This window comes from Canis lupus, chromosome 5, assembly GCF_003254725.2.
Source record: "Canis lupus dingo isolate Sandy chromosome 5, ASM325472v2, whole genome shotgun sequence".
NCBI classification, from domain to species: domain Eukaryota; kingdom Metazoa; phylum Chordata; class Mammalia; order Carnivora; family Canidae; genus Canis; species Canis lupus.
The window spans coordinates 56,518,150-56,538,521 of NC_064247.1; the positions used below are offsets into that span (position 1 = coordinate 56,518,150).

The 20,372-nt window shown below is 60.6% G+C and overlaps 3 protein-coding genes across 14 annotated transcripts in view; 1 reads left to right on the forward strand and 2 right to left on the reverse strand.

Annotated features, from left to right (window-relative positions):
• TTLL10 (tubulin tyrosine ligase like 10) overlaps positions 1-4,834 on the forward strand; it is a 53,654-nt gene extending 48,820 nt beyond the window's left edge. For 5 of the 8 annotated variants that reach the window (XM_049110471.1, XM_049110467.1, XM_049110472.1 and 2 more), the window contains 4 exons: positions 1,748-1,864; positions 2,175-2,268; positions 2,563-2,652; positions 4,554-4,834. In XM_049110471.1, coding sequence (XP_048966428.1) covers positions 1,748-1,864; positions 2,175-2,268; positions 2,563-2,652; positions 4,554-4,636 — 384 coding nt within the window. In that variant the 3' untranslated portion in view covers positions 4,637-4,834. Of the gene's footprint in view, positions 1-1,747; positions 1,865-2,010; positions 2,269-2,562; positions 2,653-4,553 lie in introns of those variants that run through there. The other 3 variants (XR_007410858.1, XM_049110468.1, XM_049110469.1) reach the window with 3 other exon arrangements.
• A 3,664-nt stretch (positions 4,835-8,498) lies between these two features.
• TNFRSF18 (TNF receptor superfamily member 18) lies at positions 8,499-11,402 on the reverse strand. 3 transcript variants are annotated; one of them, XM_049110474.1, is made up of 5 exons: positions 11,256-11,402; positions 10,464-10,586; positions 9,409-9,496; positions 9,040-9,242; positions 8,499-8,972 (listed from the first exon to the last, which is right to left on the reverse strand). In XM_049110474.1, exons 1-5 carry the CDS (start codon positions 11,398-11,400, stop codon positions 8,848-8,850), a joined length of 684 nt encoding a protein of 227 aa, XP_048966431.1. In that variant the 5' UTR covers positions 11,401-11,402; the 3' UTR covers positions 8,499-8,847. The 3 variants fall into 3 exon arrangements, with proteins under 3 accessions (XP_048966431.1, XP_035571827.1, XP_048966432.1); XM_035715934.2 differs by having other exon boundaries at positions 11,247-11,402; XM_049110475.1 differs by lacking the exon at positions 10,464-10,586 and having other exon boundaries at positions 11,247-11,402.
• A 3,942-nt stretch (positions 11,403-15,344) lies between these two features.
• TNFRSF4 (TNF receptor superfamily member 4) lies at positions 15,345-18,311 on the reverse strand. Of its 3 annotated transcripts, none has more exons than XM_025427574.3 (7): positions 18,112-18,310; positions 17,640-17,762; positions 17,066-17,203; positions 16,651-16,717; positions 16,021-16,217; positions 15,739-15,843; positions 15,345-15,646 (listed from the first exon to the last, which is right to left on the reverse strand). In XM_025427574.3, the coding sequence occupies exons 1-7, from the start codon at positions 18,257-18,259 to the stop codon at positions 15,576-15,578; spliced, it is 849 nt and encodes a 282-aa protein (XP_025283359.1). In that variant the 5' UTR covers positions 18,260-18,310; the 3' UTR covers positions 15,345-15,575. The 3 variants fall into 3 exon arrangements, with proteins under 3 accessions (XP_025283359.1, XP_025283360.1, XP_025283361.2); XM_025427575.3 differs by having other exon boundaries at positions 17,102-17,203; positions 18,112-18,308; XM_025427576.3 differs by lacking the exon at positions 15,739-15,843 and having other exon boundaries at positions 18,112-18,311.
• Positions 18,312-20,372: the final 2,061 nt, after the last annotated feature.

A 20,372-nucleotide genomic window follows, 5' to 3' on the forward strand; every position in this document is an offset into this window, starting at 1 on the left:
TCAAGATTTTTCTCTTTTTAAAGATTTTATTTATTTGACAGAAAGCATAAGCAGGGCAAGTGGAAGAGGGAAAAGCAGGCTCCCCTTTGAGCAGGGAGCCCAATGTGGGACTTGATCCCAGGAGCCTGGGATCACAAGCCAAGCCAAAGGCAGACACTTAACCAACTGAGCCACCCAGGCACCGCAAGATTTTTCTTTTGTAAGCACTACTCAGTTTGTTGTAAGCCTTTGATTAATTTCCAGAGTTCTGAAACAGTTGATTCTGATTACTTTTGCAGGTTCTTGTGTGTGTGTGTGTGTGTGTGTGTGTGTGTGTGTGTGTGTGACTTTCATGGAGTGATTTATTTTCAGATGTCCTTCCTCTGCCATTTTGCTGAGCCCTTGACCCACTCCGATGAGGCTTCTTCCTAGGGTGCCACTGAAACACTCACTGATGTCACAAGTGACCTCCATGTTGCCAAACCCAGACATCAGTTCCCAGTCCTCTTTGTCCCATCTGTCAGCCAATTTGGACACAACTGTTCATTCTCCGGTATTCTTTCCCTATGGCTTCCAGGACCTTGCCCACTCCCTCTTGGCCCCCTGTGCTGGCCCCCCATGTCCCAGCTACTGCTCTCTGGAGGCCTAGGGCTCTGCTCTTTATCTGCACCCATTGGTGATGAAAGTCTCTTGGCTCCACAATTAAACATCTAGCCCTGACCTCTCTCCTGAACTTGAGCCTTATATCCCAGGGCCTATCAACACCCCATCTGCAAGCTCATAAGCCTCCCAGACTCCATGGTTCTCCTTCTCTTCTCAGTTGATGGGGGACTTCATCCTTCCAGAGTCTCAGACCAAACACTTAGGGAGAACTCTGAGGCTCATAACCCATTCATAAACCAATCAGGTTAGCTCTACCTCAAAGTATATTCAGAATCCAGCCCATCAGCTCTACCTGCTTAAGGTAGGTAGATAATTGCATCTTCCTCATGTCCCCTCCATTTCTCTCAGCACAGCAGCCAGTAGACTCTATTAGGGCATGAATTAGTTATGCCCCTCCTCTGGTCCACCTCCCAGCAGCTCTGATATCAGCCTTAAAAGAAGGTGGTTCCCATGCCCCCATGATGTGACTGGCACCACTTTGGACTCATTTCCTGCTGCCCCTCCAGCTTGCTACAGCCCCAGCAGCCTCACTGTTTCCCCAATACCTTGGGCATGCTCACACTTACAGCTGTTGCTCTTCCCCCAAATTCCCCATCCCCTACCTCACAGACTTTCCATTCAGTCTTCAGTCCGATCACTATTTCCTCAATGAGACCAATACCCCATGCCCTTTTTACAACAACCACCTCAGAACCCTCCCAACACCTAACCCCACTTCATGTTCTTCATCAGCACTTATTGCTTGATATGCTGCACAAACTATGCAGTGACTCATGTATCACATTTGTTTTCTATCTCTCCTGCTACAACTGAGCTGCTCAAAGTTCTCTCCGTTCATATCTCCGGTACCTGCCATGAGGGAGGAGCTCCACATGTTTGCTGCAGGGATAAAACAAGAGTGAATGAGTTTCTAGCTGTGAGCCTGTGACTCAGTGTGAAAGTGTGAGCAGGTGTAGCTATGCAGGTGAGGTGAGGGCATAGGTGGGAGCACAGGTGAGGGGGCACAGATGGGAGCGCAAGTGAGGGGTGTGGCTGTGGCTGCTCAGGCCTGGGAGGTATAATCAAGGGGTGACATCCAGTCACCCCCTCCCTGCTCCACTCACAGAAGCGGATGCAGCAGATCATGGCCCACTGCTTCCAGGCTGTCAAGGCCAAGCTCCACTGCAAGCTGGGTTACTTCGACCTCATTGGCTGTGACTTCTTGATTGATGAGAACTTCAAGGTACCGCTGAGGTTTCCTGGGGCAAGTGGGCTTTGGTAGGCAGGTGCAAGGAGGCAGGGGCCACCTGTCTATACCCAAACCCCTCAGACAAGCCCATGGGGTGGAGTCTGCAGTCAGACACACACCCCCAAACCCCCCTCCCCAAGATCCTGCAGGCCCAGCAAGAGCCTTAGCCCCCTGAGCAAATAGGAGTGAGGCCACACAAAAGAAGTGGACTGCCTGGGATCACTAGGCCTTATGGGGGCCAGGGCCTCAGCCTCCTGTTGGCCAGGTGATGTGTGGGGACGGATGCTAACCAGTGTTGGGCCAGGTGTGGCTGCTGGAGATGAACTCCAACCCCGCTCTGCACACCAACTGTGAAGTCCTGAAGGAGGTGATTCCAGGCGTGATCGTGGAGACCCTGGGTGAGGCCCTTGTGCAGCCCCTACAAACCTCCAGCAGGCAGTTTGCCCAGCCTTGGATGTGCCATCCCACTCTCTTCCCAAATTCAGGTGCCCACAAGCTTAGCTCTCCGATGCCCTCGGGCCCCACAGAAGAAAGGCACCCCTGCCGGACCTCCCCACTACCCGGGTGCCTACCGCACCTGATCTCCACCCGCTCCCTCACCTCCTCTGCGTGCAGAACCTCCGCCCCAGCCCCGAACCGTGACGCCCCTCCCCGTCCCCTCCAACAATGCCCCCACTCACCCCCTCCCCCAGACCTGGCATTGGAGACCTTCCAGAAGAGCCTGCGCAACCAGAAGATGCTGCCTCTGCTCTCACAGCGCCGCTTCGTGCTCCTGCACAACGGTGAGACAGACCTGTGGCCGCGCCTGGGGGGCTCCCGCAGCGCCCTCCGGCCCCCGCCGCCCCGGGCCGCGTGCGAGGCCGACTGCTCGGCGCCACCTCCGACCCGCGCCGCAGACAGGCCGGGCGCTCGCAGGCCCGCGCTGCCCCGGAGCCCCCGCGGCGCGCACGGGCGGCCCCACTCGGAGCAGAGGCCCCGGGCACCCGGCCTGGGCCCGGACGGCGCCCAGAGCGCGGACCCGGCGCCTGAGCCCTGCGCGCGGCTGGCGGAGGAGGAGCGCGAGGAGCGCAGGAGCGCGGGCCACCGCGGCTCCTAGCGCCGGGCCACCAGCGCCCCCTCGGGACCTATAAAGACTACTTTGTTAGAGACGGGCCTCTGCGCCGATGGATGGCCCCAGGCGCTCCCGCGGGGGCTCCCCTGGACCCAGCGTCCTGCCCTCTGTCCTCGGGGGAGGGGGCTGCTGGAGGTGATGAGCTCCCCACAGCCGCCGCCTCTGCCCTCATGGGGCTGCCTCTATCCGGGAGAGTCAGCAGTTTCAGGGCTCCTCCAGACCACCCCGTGTCCCTCACTTACTGGGACCCTCCTGCAGCCCCACAACTCCCGCGATCCCTGCTGCCTGACTCTGTGATCCCCAGGAGAGGGTCTGGATGCCCATGGAGGGGAGAACTCGCTCACACCCACAGAGGCTGCCCCTGGGGCTGCCCTCACCCCTCAGGGCATCGCCCCTCTCAGGGGCCTGCATAGCACTTGGGCTCCGCTCCCCACTGCCGCCACCGCCCCTAACTTTCCCAAAGGCCAGACACTGAGGCCTGGAGGACCTAGGCCATGGGTGAGGGGACGTGGCCATGGCAGCACAGCCCTGAAGAACGAGCTCAACCAGCACTGGCCCTACCCTGGCCAGTCCCTGCATGGCTTCAGGTGTCCCCATTCCTCCTGGGCCCAGCCCTAAGGCCACAGGGAGATGCAGGGCCTCTGACGTGTCTAAGCCTCCTGCCACCACTGTGTCCAGGGCCAGTCATAATGCCTTCTCCACCTCTGCCCCCCACCCACCACCCCACCTCCTGGCCAGCTTGCACAACTCCTCATTTGCTCCCTTTCTTTCCCCTGCCCTCACCTCTCCAAATAGTTTCCCCAGCTCACAAATGCCCTCCTTCTGACTGGCTGGAACCCATTCTCTGTCCTGCCTCGGAGTGCTGGTGGGACCTGGGGTCAACAGGGGTCTGTTGTCCAGATGGGGGGGGGGGCCGGAAGTCAGAAGTCACAGTACCACTAGAGGGCACTATGCACCGGGCGGTTGCTCAGGCCAGGCAGCAGGCCTGGGGCCAGGGACTCACCTGTCCATCATTCACAAACCACCCACCCCACCCCTGTTGTACCCCTCACTCCACCCCACCCCCCATTTCCTCCACCCCCCACCCCCCCACACACATGATCTTGCTGCTGTGGCCTGGAATATGGGGCCCCCAGACCAAAGTCAAGAAGCACTTGTCACCATGTGCCTAGGGACCCTAGGTCCCCTCCCAGCACATCTGGTGATCAATCCTCACAGCTGGCCAAGCTCAGCCATTGCCTGCTGTGCAGCTGGGTCTGTTGGCTCTGCCATCAAAAGGCTGGGGAAGGAAGAAAACTAGCCTCCTTTGGGGTGGGGGTTCAGTGGCTGCCTGGGCCAAGCTGAGTACACCCAGGTCTTTGTAAGATACACACACCTTTGGGGTCAGGGCTGTGTGCCCTGCTAGCATTCAGGCTACTACACATTTCCTGATACGCTCCCCCTACACACACCCAGGCTTCTGTACCCTACCCTTTCTGGACACCCCATCCACCCTGCAAACCCCTGCCTACAGGTCCCCTGCCCTCCACATTATCTCTCAGTTCTTGATGTGGCTCATTGGTGCTTTCCCAGAGCGTTCCGGCTCTCCTCCCTGCCACAGTGGAGCCGTTCACCTGGCCATGCAGAGCTCACAGAGTGGCCTGAGGCCTCTGTGACACGCTTCCTTTTCCTGCTGCCTCCATAATCCCAGGCCCTAAGTGGGTGCAATGTGAAGAGAAGTGCACCTTAGCAGAACAGCTTGCCTTGTCCTAACTGAGCCTCCTCCCGGGGCTCCCCAAAAGGCCTATTTGTTGCTCTGGGGTCCCTGGCACCCCCTGAGAGCCCAAGTGTCAATAAATGAAGTTTCCCAAGAATCACTGCTGTTGGGCAGCCCAGGTGGCTCAGCAGTTTAGCACCGCCTTCAGCCCAGGGTGTGATCCTGGAGACCCAGGATCGAGTCCCAGTTCGGGCTCCCTGCATGGAGCCTGCTTCTCCCTCTGCCTACGTCTCTGAGCCTGCCTCTCTCTCTCTCTCTCTCCCTCTCTCCCTCTCTGCGTCTTTCATGAATAAATAAAATCTTTAAAAAAAAATCACTGCTGTTCAAACACCCAGAGGTGATGGCTACACCCCTGCCCCCCATCTGCCCACTGTCTGGGCCCCACTCAGCTCACACTTGGCCCTGAAGTGCCCTTTCCAGCCAGAACTGTAAGGACTACCAGGGAGAAAAAGGCCAGATACGGAGTTTGGGGTGCCGTGTACCTCCAAACACCTGGAGGTACGAGGTGGATCCCAGGATTCAAATGACACAGATGGGCAGCAGACACAGAAGAGGGGCTCAGGACGCCTTCAGGGGCTCAAGGAGCCTGCCCCAGAAGCACGGGAGGGACAGCTTCCCTAGTGCCTCAGACAGGGCTGCCAGCACCGCTGCTGGAGTTTGCAATTCAAGGTGAATACAGGCTCCTGGAAGCTAAGTATCTCCCCCGCCCCCCTCACCCACACTCCCTCCTTGCCTCTCCCCTTTTCCCCCTCCAAGGCTGAGTCCTAGGGTCCTACCGATAGGTGGGAAACTCAAGCAGTGCCTTCTGCTCTCACCAGGGCACCACTCAGGGACCCCCATCATTGCTGCATCCATCGGGGGGACTGCCCGGCACAGGCCCCACCTTGGCACCCACTGGGGCTTCCTTCAGCCTCTGGTGGACACAGTGCCGGGTCTGCTGAGCACCTTCTAGCAGCCACAGGTCTGATTCAGATAAAGGTCCCAAGGAGCCCCAAGGACTCAGAGGACCTTCCCCTGCACCCCCCGAAGCCCATCTCCTGTGGAATGTGTGTCTGAGAAAGGGGTCTGGAGCAGCACTGCCCCGAATCAGCATCTCTGGAAAGCATCTCAACTCCAGAAGCTTCCTGGAAACATGAGACACGCGGGGGTGGAGGTGACTCTATCTCCACCCCCAGCACAGCCACTTGGTGAAACTGCCACAGGGGCCACAGGGGTAACCCCTCCAGAAGCCTCAGACTTCAGCCCCACTGGAAGAAGACTGCTTGCTCCTGAATGTTCAGGAAACCACGAGGTGCAGGAGGTGGCCATGAGTGATGGCCGCACATCCTGTCAAAGCCCCAGCATGGTCAGGCCTGGCATCATGAACCTAAATTATCAACGTGCCTGGGGGCAGCCAGGCACCACCTGCCTTCGGACAGCTCCCTGCAGCTGTGGCAGGGCTGGGGCTGAGAGGGGCCAGTGTCCAGTTCCATCTCAGATGGGTGTCCAGCCGAGGGTGACCCACACTGGCCGGGTCCAGATCTCAGTAAAGGAAGAGGCAGGGGCCTTTTCCAGCAAGTGGAGGGGTGAGGAGCAGGGGGCGACTGTGGCAGGAAGCACTTCTGAGAACCACGGCGGCCTTCAGGCCCTTATCTGAGGTTTAACTAGACACCGTGGACTCCCAGCCGGAGCGGAGGAGCTGCGGTTTTCCAGAACAGCTAAAGAGCTGTTCCGTAGAGTGGGGGTTTCCAGAGGAAGCAGTCAGGTGCCTAGAGCTGGCGGGGCAGGGTTTCCTGGGGGGGTCTCTGTTGGGGCTCAGTGAGCCAGGAGGTCAGGCGGCCTGTCAGGCTCTGCTGCTGGGCATGCACCTGCCTCCATGCCGGGGAGCTGGGCTGAGTAGGAGGGCACAGGAGCCCCTACAGCCCCTTACGCCAGGTCCACCCCTCGGCCCACCCTGCCCCAGGCATTGCCCCCTCCAACACCCACCCACCCACACTTCCGTCCCCTAGACCTTGGGTCTGGTCAGTCCTCTCCCATCTAAAACCCCTAGTGGTACCTCTGCACAGCCATGCTCTGGGTTCTCCTCCTGACTCTACAGCCCCTGTGCCCCAAGCTGGGATGAGGGATGGGGGCATCTCTGTGAGGTGCTGTGGCGGAGGGACAGAGAGAAGGGGGCCGATCCAGCCCTCCCCAAAACCCTGAGATCCTCAGGGCCAGACCCCTCCTGCCCAGCCCCCCTGAATCTAGCCTCCTCCCCATTCTCCACCTGGGCCTTGGAATCTCCCACCCTGCTCTGTGCCGCCCCCATACTGACGTCAGGGTGCTACCACCCCACATGGGACCCCCCCCCGGGGAGTTTCCATGCTGAGTCAGCCAACAGAGAGGTCCCTCGGGACTTGGGTGTGTGCAGGCCAGAGTGGTTTCTCAGGAAGGTCTGTGAGTGCAGATGACCTGCCTCCTCTCCCCAACCACCACTGGGGACAGCTGAGCCATTGTTGGGGAACCCTTTGCCCTGGGGCAGCCTGAGCCAGCCACTATAGAAGGTCCTAGGCAGCTGTGAGCATCCCATGTGCCCCATCCATGGGAGTGAGACTGTCAAGTGACACAGGTGACAAGAGCAAGCCCAGAGGAGAGCTGGCTTCCCAAAGCAGGGTGGGTAAGGGGTGGGCAGGGCAGGAAACCTGGCCTGGAGACCCAAGAGTGGCCAGGAGTGTGGCCGGCAGGTCCCAGAGAAGTTTGCTGGGGGCTCTCCTAGAATGCACTTCACTGGCTTTGCCAGTGCTGTCTTCCACTGTCCCCTGACATCCAGCCAGGGATGAGCCCGGGATCCAGCAGGCATGGAGAGGATGAGGGCTTCCAGTATGAGTAAAATCATAAAGCAGTTGTTCACACCCCACCCTCCAGGGGTAGAAGCAGGATGTGCCATGCTGAAGTGGGGTGGGGACACAGGTGATGCCCTAGACACGATGCTTCCAGAGCTCTTCACCACCTCCTTGATGCCTGTTGGGACAATGAGTCAGGGGATGTTTCTGGGTAGCTACAGGCAGGAGAGGGGTGTAGGGGTTGTTGGAGCACTGACTTCGGGCAGGTGGCTGGGTGTGCTGGCACCTGCAGGGTGCTGCTGCCGAGACCAGCCTCCAGGGGCCTACCTTCCACACCCAGGACCGCTGTGTCAAGGATTTTTTTATCAAAGTCTCCAGGTGCGGGAAAGAACACTGCTCAGTTCCCACGAGCGGGAGCCTAGAACATGCCCCAAGGGACAAGGGTCTGGGGAGGTGGTGGAGGGAGGTAAGCAGTGAGACTTGGAGAAAGGGTGCAGGCCAAAGGCAGGTTACTGGGAGGTCACCCTCCAGACCACGACGTGCTGGGCGTAGACCTCGTCTGGGACTTGGGGGTGAATGACACAAGGAAAGGCCCCCTGCAGGAGCCAGTAGGCTGTGTGAGCAGCCCAGGACCCAGAGTCCGGAGCAGAAGCAGGCCAGAGACCAGACACAGAATCTAATGGTCCCAGTGTGCTGAGCAGATTGCCAGGGGAGGGGTTTCCAAAGAGCCGTGAAAAGGCACGCAGGACAAGTATCCATCATGGTGCCCTTCCTCCAAGAAGCCTTCCAAGTCCCATGGTCCCTGCTAAGTGCTTGTGTCCAGGACGAGAATGGCCCTGAGAGCTGCCCCCCACCCCCAGCCCCGCCTAGGCTGGAAGCAGATGAGGAGGGGGGAGAGGGGCTTCTAGTCAGGGAGGCCTTGTCTCCCTGTCCCCCGACCCCAGAACACATCCACTTGGGTCGCTACACAAGTGTTTATTAAGCGCTGCCGGCAGCCAGGTCCAGCACTGGGGCACAGCCTCCTGTCCTGGGAGCCGGGGGCCCCAGACAGGGCCAGCAAGGGAGGGAGGCAGTCATGGCTGTGTCTGTATCTCCTGTGGGGTCTGGCACAGCTGCTGTCTCTTCTGCAAGGTCTGGGGGATGGGTCACGGTCACCACCCCCCACCCACTTCCGCCATCGAGGGGAGCAGGGCCAGGCCCAGAGCTGGGGCCCCATGGCAGGGTAGGAGCCCTGGCTCCCAAGGGTCCACCCAGGGTGCTTCCTGGGTGGGCCAGCTCCGAGTCTGCAGCAGCAGAGGACAGCCAGGCCTCACACCCACAGGTCCCTTAGCTGGCCTTTGTCTGGCGACAGCTGCTCCCCCCGCTCTTCCTCAGGGAACTGGCAGCTGCAGGTGTCCTCTGCTGGCGGCCGTGTCTCCAGGAGCAGCTGGGTCTCTGCAAAGCAGCTTCAGTCAGCAGGCAGCCCAAGGACCCACCCCTCCCACCCCTGGGGACCACTGACCTGGCGGCCACCTACGATGCCCCCTCAGCTGCCAGATGTGCAGGACAAGCTGGGTCCCACTCAGGACCAGGATGCAGGTGGCCACGGTGAGGAGCACGATGGTCAGTGGATCACGCGGCTCGGTGGGTGGCAGCCCTGGGCTGCAGACAGCATTGTGTGTCTTGTTCCCGGGGAACGTGGTAGGATATCCAAACTGGGAGCAGCTGGGACACACGGACACAGAGCCCTCCATCAGCCCATGGCCACCGGAGCAACCCCTCCGCACGCTGCTGTCCTCTGACTTGTGCGAGGGTCACCGTGCCAGGAAGGATCGGAGAGGCCCCTCCCTCAGGAACTGCCCGGCCACCCGAAGGTCCTGCCAGGACTCACTCTGACCAGGGTTTGCAGCGACCCTCTTGGCCTCCAGAGAAGGTCCCTGCGGCACAGTCGACACACTCAAAGCCAAAATTGAAATTCCCTAGAGACAGACAGACAGCCAAGGTTTGTTGGGGCGGATGAGATGGGATCCATCTGGGGCCTGAGTCTACAGCGGAATGACTCCAACACACCTCATCCTCTAGACTGAGGTCTCTGATGCCTGCAAGACCCAGACCTGTTATAAATCATGTATGCCCCATTCCAGGCAGGCATCTGAGGGGGAAGCAGACTTGGGGAGACCCCAGGGCTGTGACCCTGAGCTGAGTGGAGGTCCCTGGGGGATCTGGGGATGGAGAGCTGTGTGGCACATGGCCAGAGGGAGGTGCAGGGGCCTGTCCCCTGGAAGGCTGGAGGGTGAGGGAGCCCAGAGGGGGTGGGGGTGGAAACCAGGCAAAGACCCAGGCCAGGCCTCATGCTTGGTCCAGTAGCCCGGAGGGCAAGAGGTCAGTGAGGATCCCAGATAGACCAGGTGAGGCTTGTGCCCCAGCTGCCCCTAGATCCTGCCCTATCCAACATCACAACGCTGCTCAAGTGACACTATGCTCTTCCCATCAGCCAAGTAAGCCCCAAGAGGATTTGAGCTGCTCCTTCTAGGATACACTTGACCACCAGACATGGCAACAGGGGGCAGGCCTAGTTTTGTCAGATCATCATGCAGATGCTTAAGGTACGTGGAGGACTGGGGGCCTGGTCAGAGCCAGGGCCTAAGGGCTAGACAGCCCTGGACACTCCACTACTTCACACAACCAGCCCTGAAGAATACCCTAACTCTGGAGAGAGAAAGCCAGGCTAGGACAGGGAAGGACTTCCCAGAGCTGCATGGGTGCTGGGACTCATATTTAGGCTGAAGCAATAAACAGCAGAGATGCCAGTGCCTGCCTGCCCAGAGGACATGAATGTACCTTCCACCCCCACATGGCACTGGCTACACACCCACTCCCATGAGCTCTGGCTCGGCCCTGGTCTAACCCACTGTCCTGCTCAGGCCACAGCTGCCAGTGACTTACCATGAGGCCGTACCTCCTGGCCAGGGGGGCAAGTGTGGTGCTTGCAGGTCTTGCACTGGGGGTCTCCACAGTGGAACCCTGGCTGGACACACGTGCAGTCCAGCTCAGGACAAACCTTCTCAGCTGAGCAAGAGAAAATCCAGCCCTCTCAGCAGCTGGGCCAAGCCCCTCCCTCCTCAGGGCTCTCCCAGGGGCCCTTCAGGGGGAATGGGATGATAAAGGGAAGGGCAGTCTCCCCACCCTCAGACCCCCATTTGGTCCAGCTGTCTGCCTCCTCGGCATCCAGCTCCTCCACCCATGTGGCCTGGCTGTGTCCCTCAACCCCTGAAGCTGCTCCCACCTAGGGGGAGTGACCAGAACACATCTCTGCTGGACAAGGGGTCCCCTGAGGGACCTGCTCCCTCTCCTTCCTGCACGGCCCCCAGCTGCCATGACCCTCAGGGCAGGCTGCCTGCCTCTGCAAGCCTCACTGAGACTTGGGACCCTCAGACCCTCCCTTCTCGATTCCCAGGCTCTGGCAGGCTGACACTCTGGGGTGTCTTCCTTGCAATATTTGTCCCCAAACTTGCTGTCTCCCACAGAGCTAGGGCCGGGGCAGGGAGTGTGCTGCCACCCTGACCTGGGCAGACAGTGGTGGCCTTTACCCTCAGCTGGAGCTGGGACAGCCTTCCTGCGCGGAGGACCCAACACTCGCCTTGGTGAGGGCTCTCACACCCCAGCCCCTCCTCAGAGGTCCTCCCTGCGCCCGCCCCCTTACCCCTTCCCCGGTTCCCCGGCCCTTACCCGCCTCACCCGGTGCGCACGGGCGACAGCAGCGCGCATCTGTCCCTGTTCCGCGCAGGAGGCGGCCTGGGCCGCAGCTCGGAGCCCCGGGGCGGCCCAGGCCCAGCGCGCAGAGCAGCACGACGCCGCACAGCCCCGCGCGCCGCGCCCCCATGGCCCCCGCGGCCCAGCGAGCTGGGAGATTTGAGGGGCCGGCCCACCACGCCCCCATCCGGCGCGCCCCGCCCCGCCCCGCCCCGCCACGAGGGCCTCTCCCCGGGCCGAGTGGAAGAAAGGGAACCCGCCGGCTGCACCTAGCGGCTCGCAGGGGGGTAGAACACTGCTCTGCGTGACCAGAGGGGCGGCAACAGGTCCTTACCGCTTTGTCTGAGCAGCAGGACTCCTTGTTACACACCAGGCACCCCAGGACCCCGGGCGTGGGAGCCGGCATGGGGCAGGAGCACCAGGGAAATCTGCAGCTGCCGCACAATTTTAGTGTGAACCCAAAACTGCTCTAAATTATTTTAAAAATTGAAAAAATTTAAGTCAACTGAGCCTGGCTGTATCTCAGGGAGGTGGGGTCTCTTGGCAGGCTGCAGAGCACCATCACGGAGGGAGGGAGGCCTCCAGGAGACTCATGTGCAGCGAGCAAGCAGAAAGAGGGTGACCTTTGGGGTTCCTAAGTGTCCTTGCACTTTGGTCCAGGAATTCCTACCTAGAATTTTTTTTAATTTTTTCTTTCTTTTTTTTTTTTTTTTTTTTTTTTTTTAATTTATGATAGTCACAGAGAGAGAGAGAGGCAGAGACACAGGCAGAGGGAGAAGCAGGCTCCATGCACCGGGAGCCCGACGTGGGATTCGATCCTAGGTCTCCAGGATCGTGCCCCGGGCCAAAGGCAGGCGCCAAACCGCTGCGCCACCCAGGGATCCCTCCTACCTAGAATTTAAATATGCCCCTGAATGTGTATGTGGGAGGGGGGACACAGAGCAGCCTGCCTCCCCAGCCTGCCCCCCCACCCCCAGCTAGGTCTGGGGCAACACTTCAAGGGGGAGGATCAGAAACCTGTTCTAGTCAAACCTGTGGATCTGTCCGGTCTAAAGGGATAGACACCAGCAGAAACTGTGGGAGCTAGATGCTAAGCGTCAGCATGCTGAGGTGGGAAGTGCTCACAGGGGAGCTAGTGCAGGGACTGCTCCCTCACTGTGCCTGGCTGGGTCCCCTAGCTTCCTCAGGAGGGCCTCACAGGCTTTTAAAGATCTCCACCTCCCTAGTCAGCTAGCCCCCATCAACAGGCATCATGGCCCTACCTGGTGAGGCTCAGCACAGAGCCCCACACCCAGAGGCCTCCCCACTTTCCAGGGATTGAGACAAGCCCCTCACTTGGCCATCAAGGTCTAACTGGGCTCCAGGTGCACATGAAGCCCCAGCACACACACCTCTGTAGCTGTGCAGATTCACTGCTCACAGCTTAGAGCCCCAGGGGGGCCCCATCACATCTCCCAACCCAGAGACCTCCTCAGATCTTAGGAGAGGTCTGGGCATTGATGGAACCTCTAGTCACTGGAAGCTCTGGGCCAGAGGTGGCTTGCTTAGGCCCCTGCTCTCACCACTGGGCCAGGTCCCACTCAGACCTCTCCAAACAGATCTGCTCCTCCTGGAGGGTGGGGAGGGCCAGCCCCCAACCGAGCTCTCCAACCAGAGAATTCAGCCTCCAGTTCACTATGAGCTTTGGCTTCCTCATGTGACACGGAGGGCCTCTGGATCCCTGCCTTCTCCGGGAAGCCTCCCTGGAGCCAGGGTCTTAGGAGCGTGACTGTGGTGACGCCCCGGGGCTGCAGGTGTGCTCATGCCCTCTGAGACCTGTGTCTGTACCTGGTCTCATGGGCAGCTGTCCCTTCTCCGAGGGGAATGACAGGACTTAATTCTCCAAGTCCCAGGATGCACAACTCCTCTGCAGGGGGCAAACCGGGTCCTACAGGGGAAGGAGGGGGCTCTTGGGTGGGTTCAGTAGAGCCCTGAGATCTCCCTTCAGCTCCCAGACACGGACCTGTGTCCAAGCGCTGGGACAAGAGGGACAGCTGGTAAAGGCGCTCCAAGCACAGAACCAATAGTTCTGGACCTTCGTCTACTGCTCAGTTCAAAGACCAAGGGGACAGGTCTGTGGCAGTGCAGGGTCACCCCAACTCTGGTAAGCGGGCAGTATACCGTGGCCCAGGAAAATGGGATCAATACCCAACAAATGATGCTTGTCAGACTGTGCATGTGCCAGCTGGCTCTTCTGGAAGCAGGGATAGAGAAACTTCTGGAAGTAGTTTGTTGTGGTGGAAGGGTGAAGGTGGGCTGGGCAGGAGCAGCTCTGTGCAGAAAATGTTCCCTGGGGAGCCTGGGGGTGAGCAGGAGAGGAAGGTTCTTCAGTGGCTGCCACCTACAGCCACACAGGAATCAAAGGGCCCAGGTTACGTGCCCATAGAGATGGTGGCTGACAAGCAGGGCCCCTCAAAAGGCAGGAGTGACGTCTGCGAAATGTCAGTGCCTGCGTGTGCTTTCTGGTCCCAGCCTCTCCGGAAGCCGCCCCCCCAGCCCTAGCCACAGGCTGCGTGGACAAGTGGAGCTTGCAGAACTGGGCAGCGCAGGAGAGATGATCTCTATCTGTGTTTTCCAGCCCTCTGTGAGCGGCTCACCGCATGTTTGCATCATCACTTGTCCCAGCTTACAGGAGTCACTTCTGTTTTGTTAGCAGAAGGTCCTTCAGTAACCAGAGGGGGTGGGATCTGACTGTGGGGGCACGGAGGGGGCTTCTGGAGCTTGTGTGAAATCACAGCTCAACACCCAGGCCTGGGGTCAGGTGGGGACGGGGATCAGGTGGGGGCTGGGGGTCAGGCAGGGCTGAGGTGGAGAGGGTCTGTGGGTTTTCTTTTTTTTTTTCTTTTTTTTTTTTTTCTGTGGGTTTTCAGCAGCCGGGCAGGGGGTAAGGGGTTGGACAGTGTGCTGAGGGTTGGTGAAGAAGCACAGAGAAGGCAACACTGTCCATGTTTCCACCCTATGGCAGGGATGGCTCAGCCAGGCAGGGGTGGGTATGGGCAAGAAACCCCGGGCCCCAGGACCTGACCTCTCCCCTGCCCCCACCCTGACTCCTCCACAGGTCCCATTGCACTTCCCCACGCCCAGGTGCTGTCCTGGGCACCACTGCCCCCACATCAAGGGTGCGGGTTTGCTGCCTGTGTTGAGGGCACGGCTTCCACTCTTCTGTTCACCGCCGAGTCCCACACCAGAGTACTGTGGGAAGCCAGTGTCAGTGGGATATGGAACAGCTCTGTCCTCTCTCCGCATGTTCAGGCGGGGACCAGAGGGGTCAGAGGTTTGAAGACAAGTTGGACAGGCCTCTGGGGCGACCTTGAGGAGACAGATGGCCCCAGAGACAAGGAGGGCTGGTGGCCAGGGCTGAGGCTCTGCCAGAGTCAAGGCCAGCATTTAGCGCTGGCCGCAGCCCCTCTGCCTTAAAGGACATCTACAATCTGGTCTGGTACCCATTAGGAGGGGCGCCATGGTTGTGGAAGACAAGCCACGGGCAGCGGGATTTTCCTGCTTGATGTCTCACAGAAAGCTGCTGTGCTCCAAACAGGCTCAGTTTCCCAAAGTGGTGATGCCCAACTTTTGCCACTTACTATCTGCAACACACTCACAGGTCTGGCAGGCCTTGAGGTTTGAAAGGCCTCAAGAAACAAGGAATGGCTCTTGAGCTCTGTGCTCTGGGGGAACACAGAGACCTGAAGGGTTGCCCTCAAATGTCCCCTTTGGGGCTGGGGTCTCAGGTCTCTCCTACCTGCTCCCACTAGAACCAGATCAGTGGGCTTCCTAGTGCCCTGGGCCTTCTCACCCAAGTGCAGGGTATCCGAGCAGCAGTTCTTAGATCCACCCAATAAGCGGCTGGGTGGTCTAGCCACCCCCAGGACACTGCAGGTGCCAGGACATGCCCAGAGAAAGGGTAAGCCCCTACCCCACACCCCTGCCTCAGTGGGAGATCCGTCTTCTGCCAGAGTGGGCACAGCCCAGCTCTCCCACCATGGGCGTGCAGCCGCCTCCCCACCCGCGCCCAGTCAGAGACCCACATTTGCCCATGTCATTTATTGGGGGGGGGGGCACCACCCTGGGCGGGGAGTATGCACAGCATACGTAGCAGAGCCCTGGATGCCAGCCCAGGAGCACCTAAAACGGCGCAGGTTGGGGTGGCGGGGTGACAGGGCACCCAGGTGACAGGATGTGCTGGCCAGTGCCTGGGGGCACCCACAATGCCCCTCAACATCCAGCAGACCCTCTGGGCCCCCAGCCTGGGGTGGGAGCACTGGCTGCTCAGATCTTGGCCAGGGTGGAGTTGGCGTCAGCATGCTCCTCTTGGATGGGGGTCCGGAAGCTATTTCCACCTGGGGAAGAGGAAAGAGCAGGAGGTGGCAGGTGGGTTAATGTCTCAGCCTTTTGGGAGGCAGTCTGGGCGGGGGTCACGGTGTATACTCACCGGGGGGCAGCCGCCAGGCTCTGTGGTGCAGGAGCAAGGCCAGTGCGGCTGCCACGGGGGCCAGCAAGCCTAGGCCCAAGCCCAGGACAGCAGCCAGCTGGGGGCCTGTGGGGAGGCGGGGCCTGCTGGATGGGGCCCCTGGAGGAGGGTGTCCACCCCAGGGTGGCCTCTTGAGGGGGGCAAGGGGGCAGAGGCCATTCCCAACACTTCCCTCCCTTCCTCACCCCCTTCCCTCTTGAGTCAGCAGAGGTTGCTGCTGGGGTGAAGCCACCCCCCTCTTACCCCTGGGGGGCTCCGTAGGGGGTGTGAAGGGCCCCTGCGAGGTCCTGGGCCAGGCCATAGTGGGCTGAGGGGTAGGGGGCCGGGTCAGGGGGCTCTGGGTCTCCCATGGCAGTGTGGCGGGGAGGCTCCTGTCCTCACAGACAGCGTCTGAGCTCTTGCTGGCCGGCTGCATTGTACGCCTTCCCATCAAGGTACAGCTGAGGAAGGCAGGGGTGTGGGTCAAGCTAGAGCCCACCCCCCACCCCACCAACTCCTCCCAGATTGACCAGATAGGCCCAGAACTAGGACAGGACCTGAACAGGTGGGGAGTAATGGGAGACCCACACGGGATCAGCTGAGGCAGCATCAGACTCCCACCCAGGGAACCACACCCTCAGTCCCCCTTTCCATGGGTTCCCCACCCCGTCCCCTCCTACCCACCCACCACTGACTCTTCTCTTCCTGCCTCTGCCCATGGAGGCCCTAGGTCTGGATGAGTGGGAGTTTCACAGCCTCCTCACTCCAACCCAGCTGCCAGGCTGGTGGGTGGGGGCTGGCAGGGCTAAGCAGGGAGACAGCAGGGTGGGGCCAGGGGTCATGAGGGGACAGGCACCAGTAGCACCCCCACCAGCCAGCCCGCAGGTCACTCACTTGGTCCAGGGCTTGCAGGCCTGGTCATCCCCTGGGGAGAAGTGTCCGGGTGGGCATGGGGCACAGTCTGCAACAAGGCAGCAGGACCATCTCAGCCCGTCCATGGCCACGTCGGGGACCCAGACACCATGGCTGCTGGGACTGGTACGTGAGGCTAGGCGCTCACCCTCCAGGGCTGCCAGACCCTCCTCCCTGCCCACAGTCCACCCACTGGCCCTGACCCAGGTGCCTCCCCCCACCCCATTCTTGGCATAACCTATTTGCTAGGGAAGGACCTTGGTCTGACAGGGCAGTGGGGGTGGCATGCAGTGGAAGTGATAGCATGTAATGTGGGAGACAGGCCTCCTTAATGGCTTCGGGTCCCCGAAGCCCCCTGGCCCCTCCAGGTCCCCCCTGCAGGCCCACAGAGCCTAACCTCTCATGCACATGCTGCCCACCCCGTGGGGCTCACCGACTCCACGCTTGTAGCCGTCCCGGGGCTCTGTGCCTGGCTTACAGCTGCAGATGGTGTCCTGCGTGGGTGTGCATCTCCTCTTGGGTTCACTCCCACTTCCTGGGAGGTGTCAGGAGCAGTTGGTGGGGCGCCCAGGGCGGTAGGTGGGCCCCCAGACCAGTGGCCCCATCCCCAGTCTCTGGATGCCACACTCTTTCTGGCCACAGGCTCCTGGGATGCCTCCCCATCCTCATGGCTGTTCCAGCCGCCCTTCCTGCCTCCTCTGAGGCCCGTGGCAGGACCCTGGGTGGAGGGGTGTGGGGGAGGGCCACCTGGCAGGCATGTGCTCCTCCCTGACCCCAAGTGGTGTCAGCCCCCCTGGTGGGAGGGGGTACTCCTAGCGGGCCTCTGTGGTGCAGCTGGCCCTGCTGTGGTTTGGGGCTTGTTTCTATGGTTGGGGGGCCCCATGTAAGTGCTGGGTGGAGCGACAGGGCCCCCAGCCACCCCCCCAAGGGCAGAGGGCCAGGGATCCGGGCTGGGGCTGGGTGGCACTCACTCTGATTGCACTGAGTGCAGGGCTTGCAGGGTTCGTAATTTGTAGCCTCATTGTAGAAGCCAGATGGACACTGATGACATTTGGTGTCATGGCTCCTACTGCAGCGGCTCTCCATTCCATAACCTGCAGCGGGACGTGGCTCAGACTCAGCCTGGCCCTGGCCCTGGCCCTGGCCCCGGTCCTGGCAGCCTCCTCCCCAGCCTCCGGCTGGCCCACTGTCCCAAGCCCCATGGCAGGTCACCCGGTCCATCAGCCCAAGTCCACTAGCGCATGACACTTGTGTCCCAGGACGCCATCAGCAAGTCCCCCACTCCCCATCCTCCATTCCTGTGTCTCCACCCACCCCCATGTCGAGTGTCCCTGCCCTCTGTCCCCGTGTCTCTACCCCTATGACCCCCAACCCCATGTTTCAGGTCCCCATGCCATCCTCCCCATGGGCACCGCTCCCCAATTCTGTGGCCAGGCCACTCACCTGGTGGGCAGTCATTGCAGCACTTGCCGTCTTTGGGGTAGGTGTTCCCGAAACAGTTGTGCTCAGCTACGGCACCCAGCACAAGCCCCAGGAGCAGGAGGGCTGAGTGAGGACCGCTGAGCCGCAGGGACTCCACGAACATCCTCATCTCTGCCAGCAGTACAGGAGTCTGGGGTTTTTCCTTGGAGGATGTGGCTATAAGGGCTGCGGAGGAGGGGTGGGGAGGGTGGGAGGAGGAGGGGACCAGAAGGAAGGAGACCCAGGAAGGGCTGGCGACCCCTGGCCTGGGCTGGTGGCAGGAAGGCAGCTTGTCTGGGCAGCCCCCACCAAGGCTAGGGGCTCCCGTCCCGCCCTGGGCCCCAGGGCCTTCATCCCCCCCGACGACACCCACTGAGCTCAGGCTCCGCCAGCAGGCACAGCATACCAGCCAGCACACAGAACCAGGCCCAAGTGAGGACTCGCAGCCCCCAGCCCCTGCCAGGGCCAGCATCTCTAGTCTGCACCCACCACCACACTGGACCCCTCTGCCCAGCACAACCGAGCCACTAAGGGCCCCTGCACAACCCCGCTTCTTCTGGGCCCTCATTCTCCATGTACAGGGCAGGGCAAACCCCTCGGGAGGAGCAGGTGGCTGCTCCTGCCATCCCCTCCCCACACATAAAAGGCTGCACAGAGCACACGGGTAAACCAAGGCAGCACACTGGGTTAGGAGACAGGCCCCTCACCATGTGGACCCTCTACTGGGCATCAGCTCACTGGTCCCAGACTCCAGAGCACGGTCGCCGGCCCAAGCGTCTGAAACTAGCTCAGACCGAGGCAGTGGTCAAGGACTGGGATGGCAGGAGGCCCACATGGTGAGGCCCTGCGTGTGGGAGCTTGTGCAGGGGTGTAGTGGTGCATGTGCGCTGCTGAGGTGCCTGAGCACAGCAGGTGTTAGGAACTGAATTGTGTCCTCAGAGTCACATGTTGAAGGCCTGACCCCCCAGTGTGGCTGTTTGGAGATGGTGCCTCTAGAGTGGGGGTGATGTTCAGATGGGGTCAGCAGGGTGGGCCCTGATCCCATAGGGCTCATCCTTCTGGGAGACCTCAGGAGAGCCCACAGAGGAGGCACATGAGGACAAGGAGGCAGCGTCTCCACCAAGCAGAGGCCCCAGGAGAAGGCAGTCCTGCCCACACTTGATCTCAGATTCCAGCCCCCAGGACTGAGAGACAGTCATCCATGGTACTCATCAGGATGGCCCAACAGACAGCACCTGCCCTGCATCCTGGGGACAAAATATGCCTGGGAGCAAGCATGAACCTGTATCTGTAAGGGTAGGGGGGTCCATCTGCACTCCCCTAGCTCCCTGGCCAGGCGGGGCCAGCAGGATGACTGTGTCCCCTCTGGTGGCCAAGCCTGCCCCACTCTAAACCCACCCTGGGCTGAGGGTGTCTCTACAGCACCCACAGGGCAGCAAAGACTGGGACGACCCACTGGATGGTCCCACGGAGCCCTTGGCATCCTCGGACACGGACCTGGCAGTTCCAGGGCAGGTGGGGAGGCCATGCGCAGGACCACTGTGGTGTGTAAAAGGGGAAGAACACATACACACACACACACACACACATGTGCACACACAGGCACATACATGTGCACGCGTCCTCTCTTACACGCACTCTCTCCGATATCACTGGGTGCTCTGGGGGCAGGGGAGGCTACACAGTGTCACTTTTGTTACCTTCCAAATCATAATCTTGAGATGAAATTAAGCATTCAACAGTTAATTTAAAAAGTGTGAGGCAGAGGGCCTCCTCGGGGAGGGCAGCCTCCCGTGGGCAGAGGTAGAGGCTGGAAATCCCCTTCCCCGAGGACAGGTGAGAAAGCTCCGTCCCAGCCCACCTGGGGAATTCCTCCCGGGCTGTGCTGGCAAGGCCGCCACACAGGCCATGGCCCAACAGCCACCTGCCCACTGGAGAGCGGCTCCTTGGAGCCAGGGGAGGCTGAGATATCCCAGGCACCCCAACTAGGGGGCAGAGAGAGAGGCAGGCTCCACCAGCGGCCAAAGGGCCACACAGGGAGGGGGTCGAGGGTCCAGGGTCAGGCAGCCTGGTGCGTGGGCATGTGCACCCCCCTCCACAGATGCTGAGAAACATCTATTTTTTTAAACTGACAAACGTGGCCTCTGAGGTTGAGCTAACTTGGGAGTCGGGCAGGCTGTGCTCTGCTCTAGGGTGCCTCTCCTCCTCTGGGGCCACCTGCTGGGTGGTCCCCACTGCCTGAG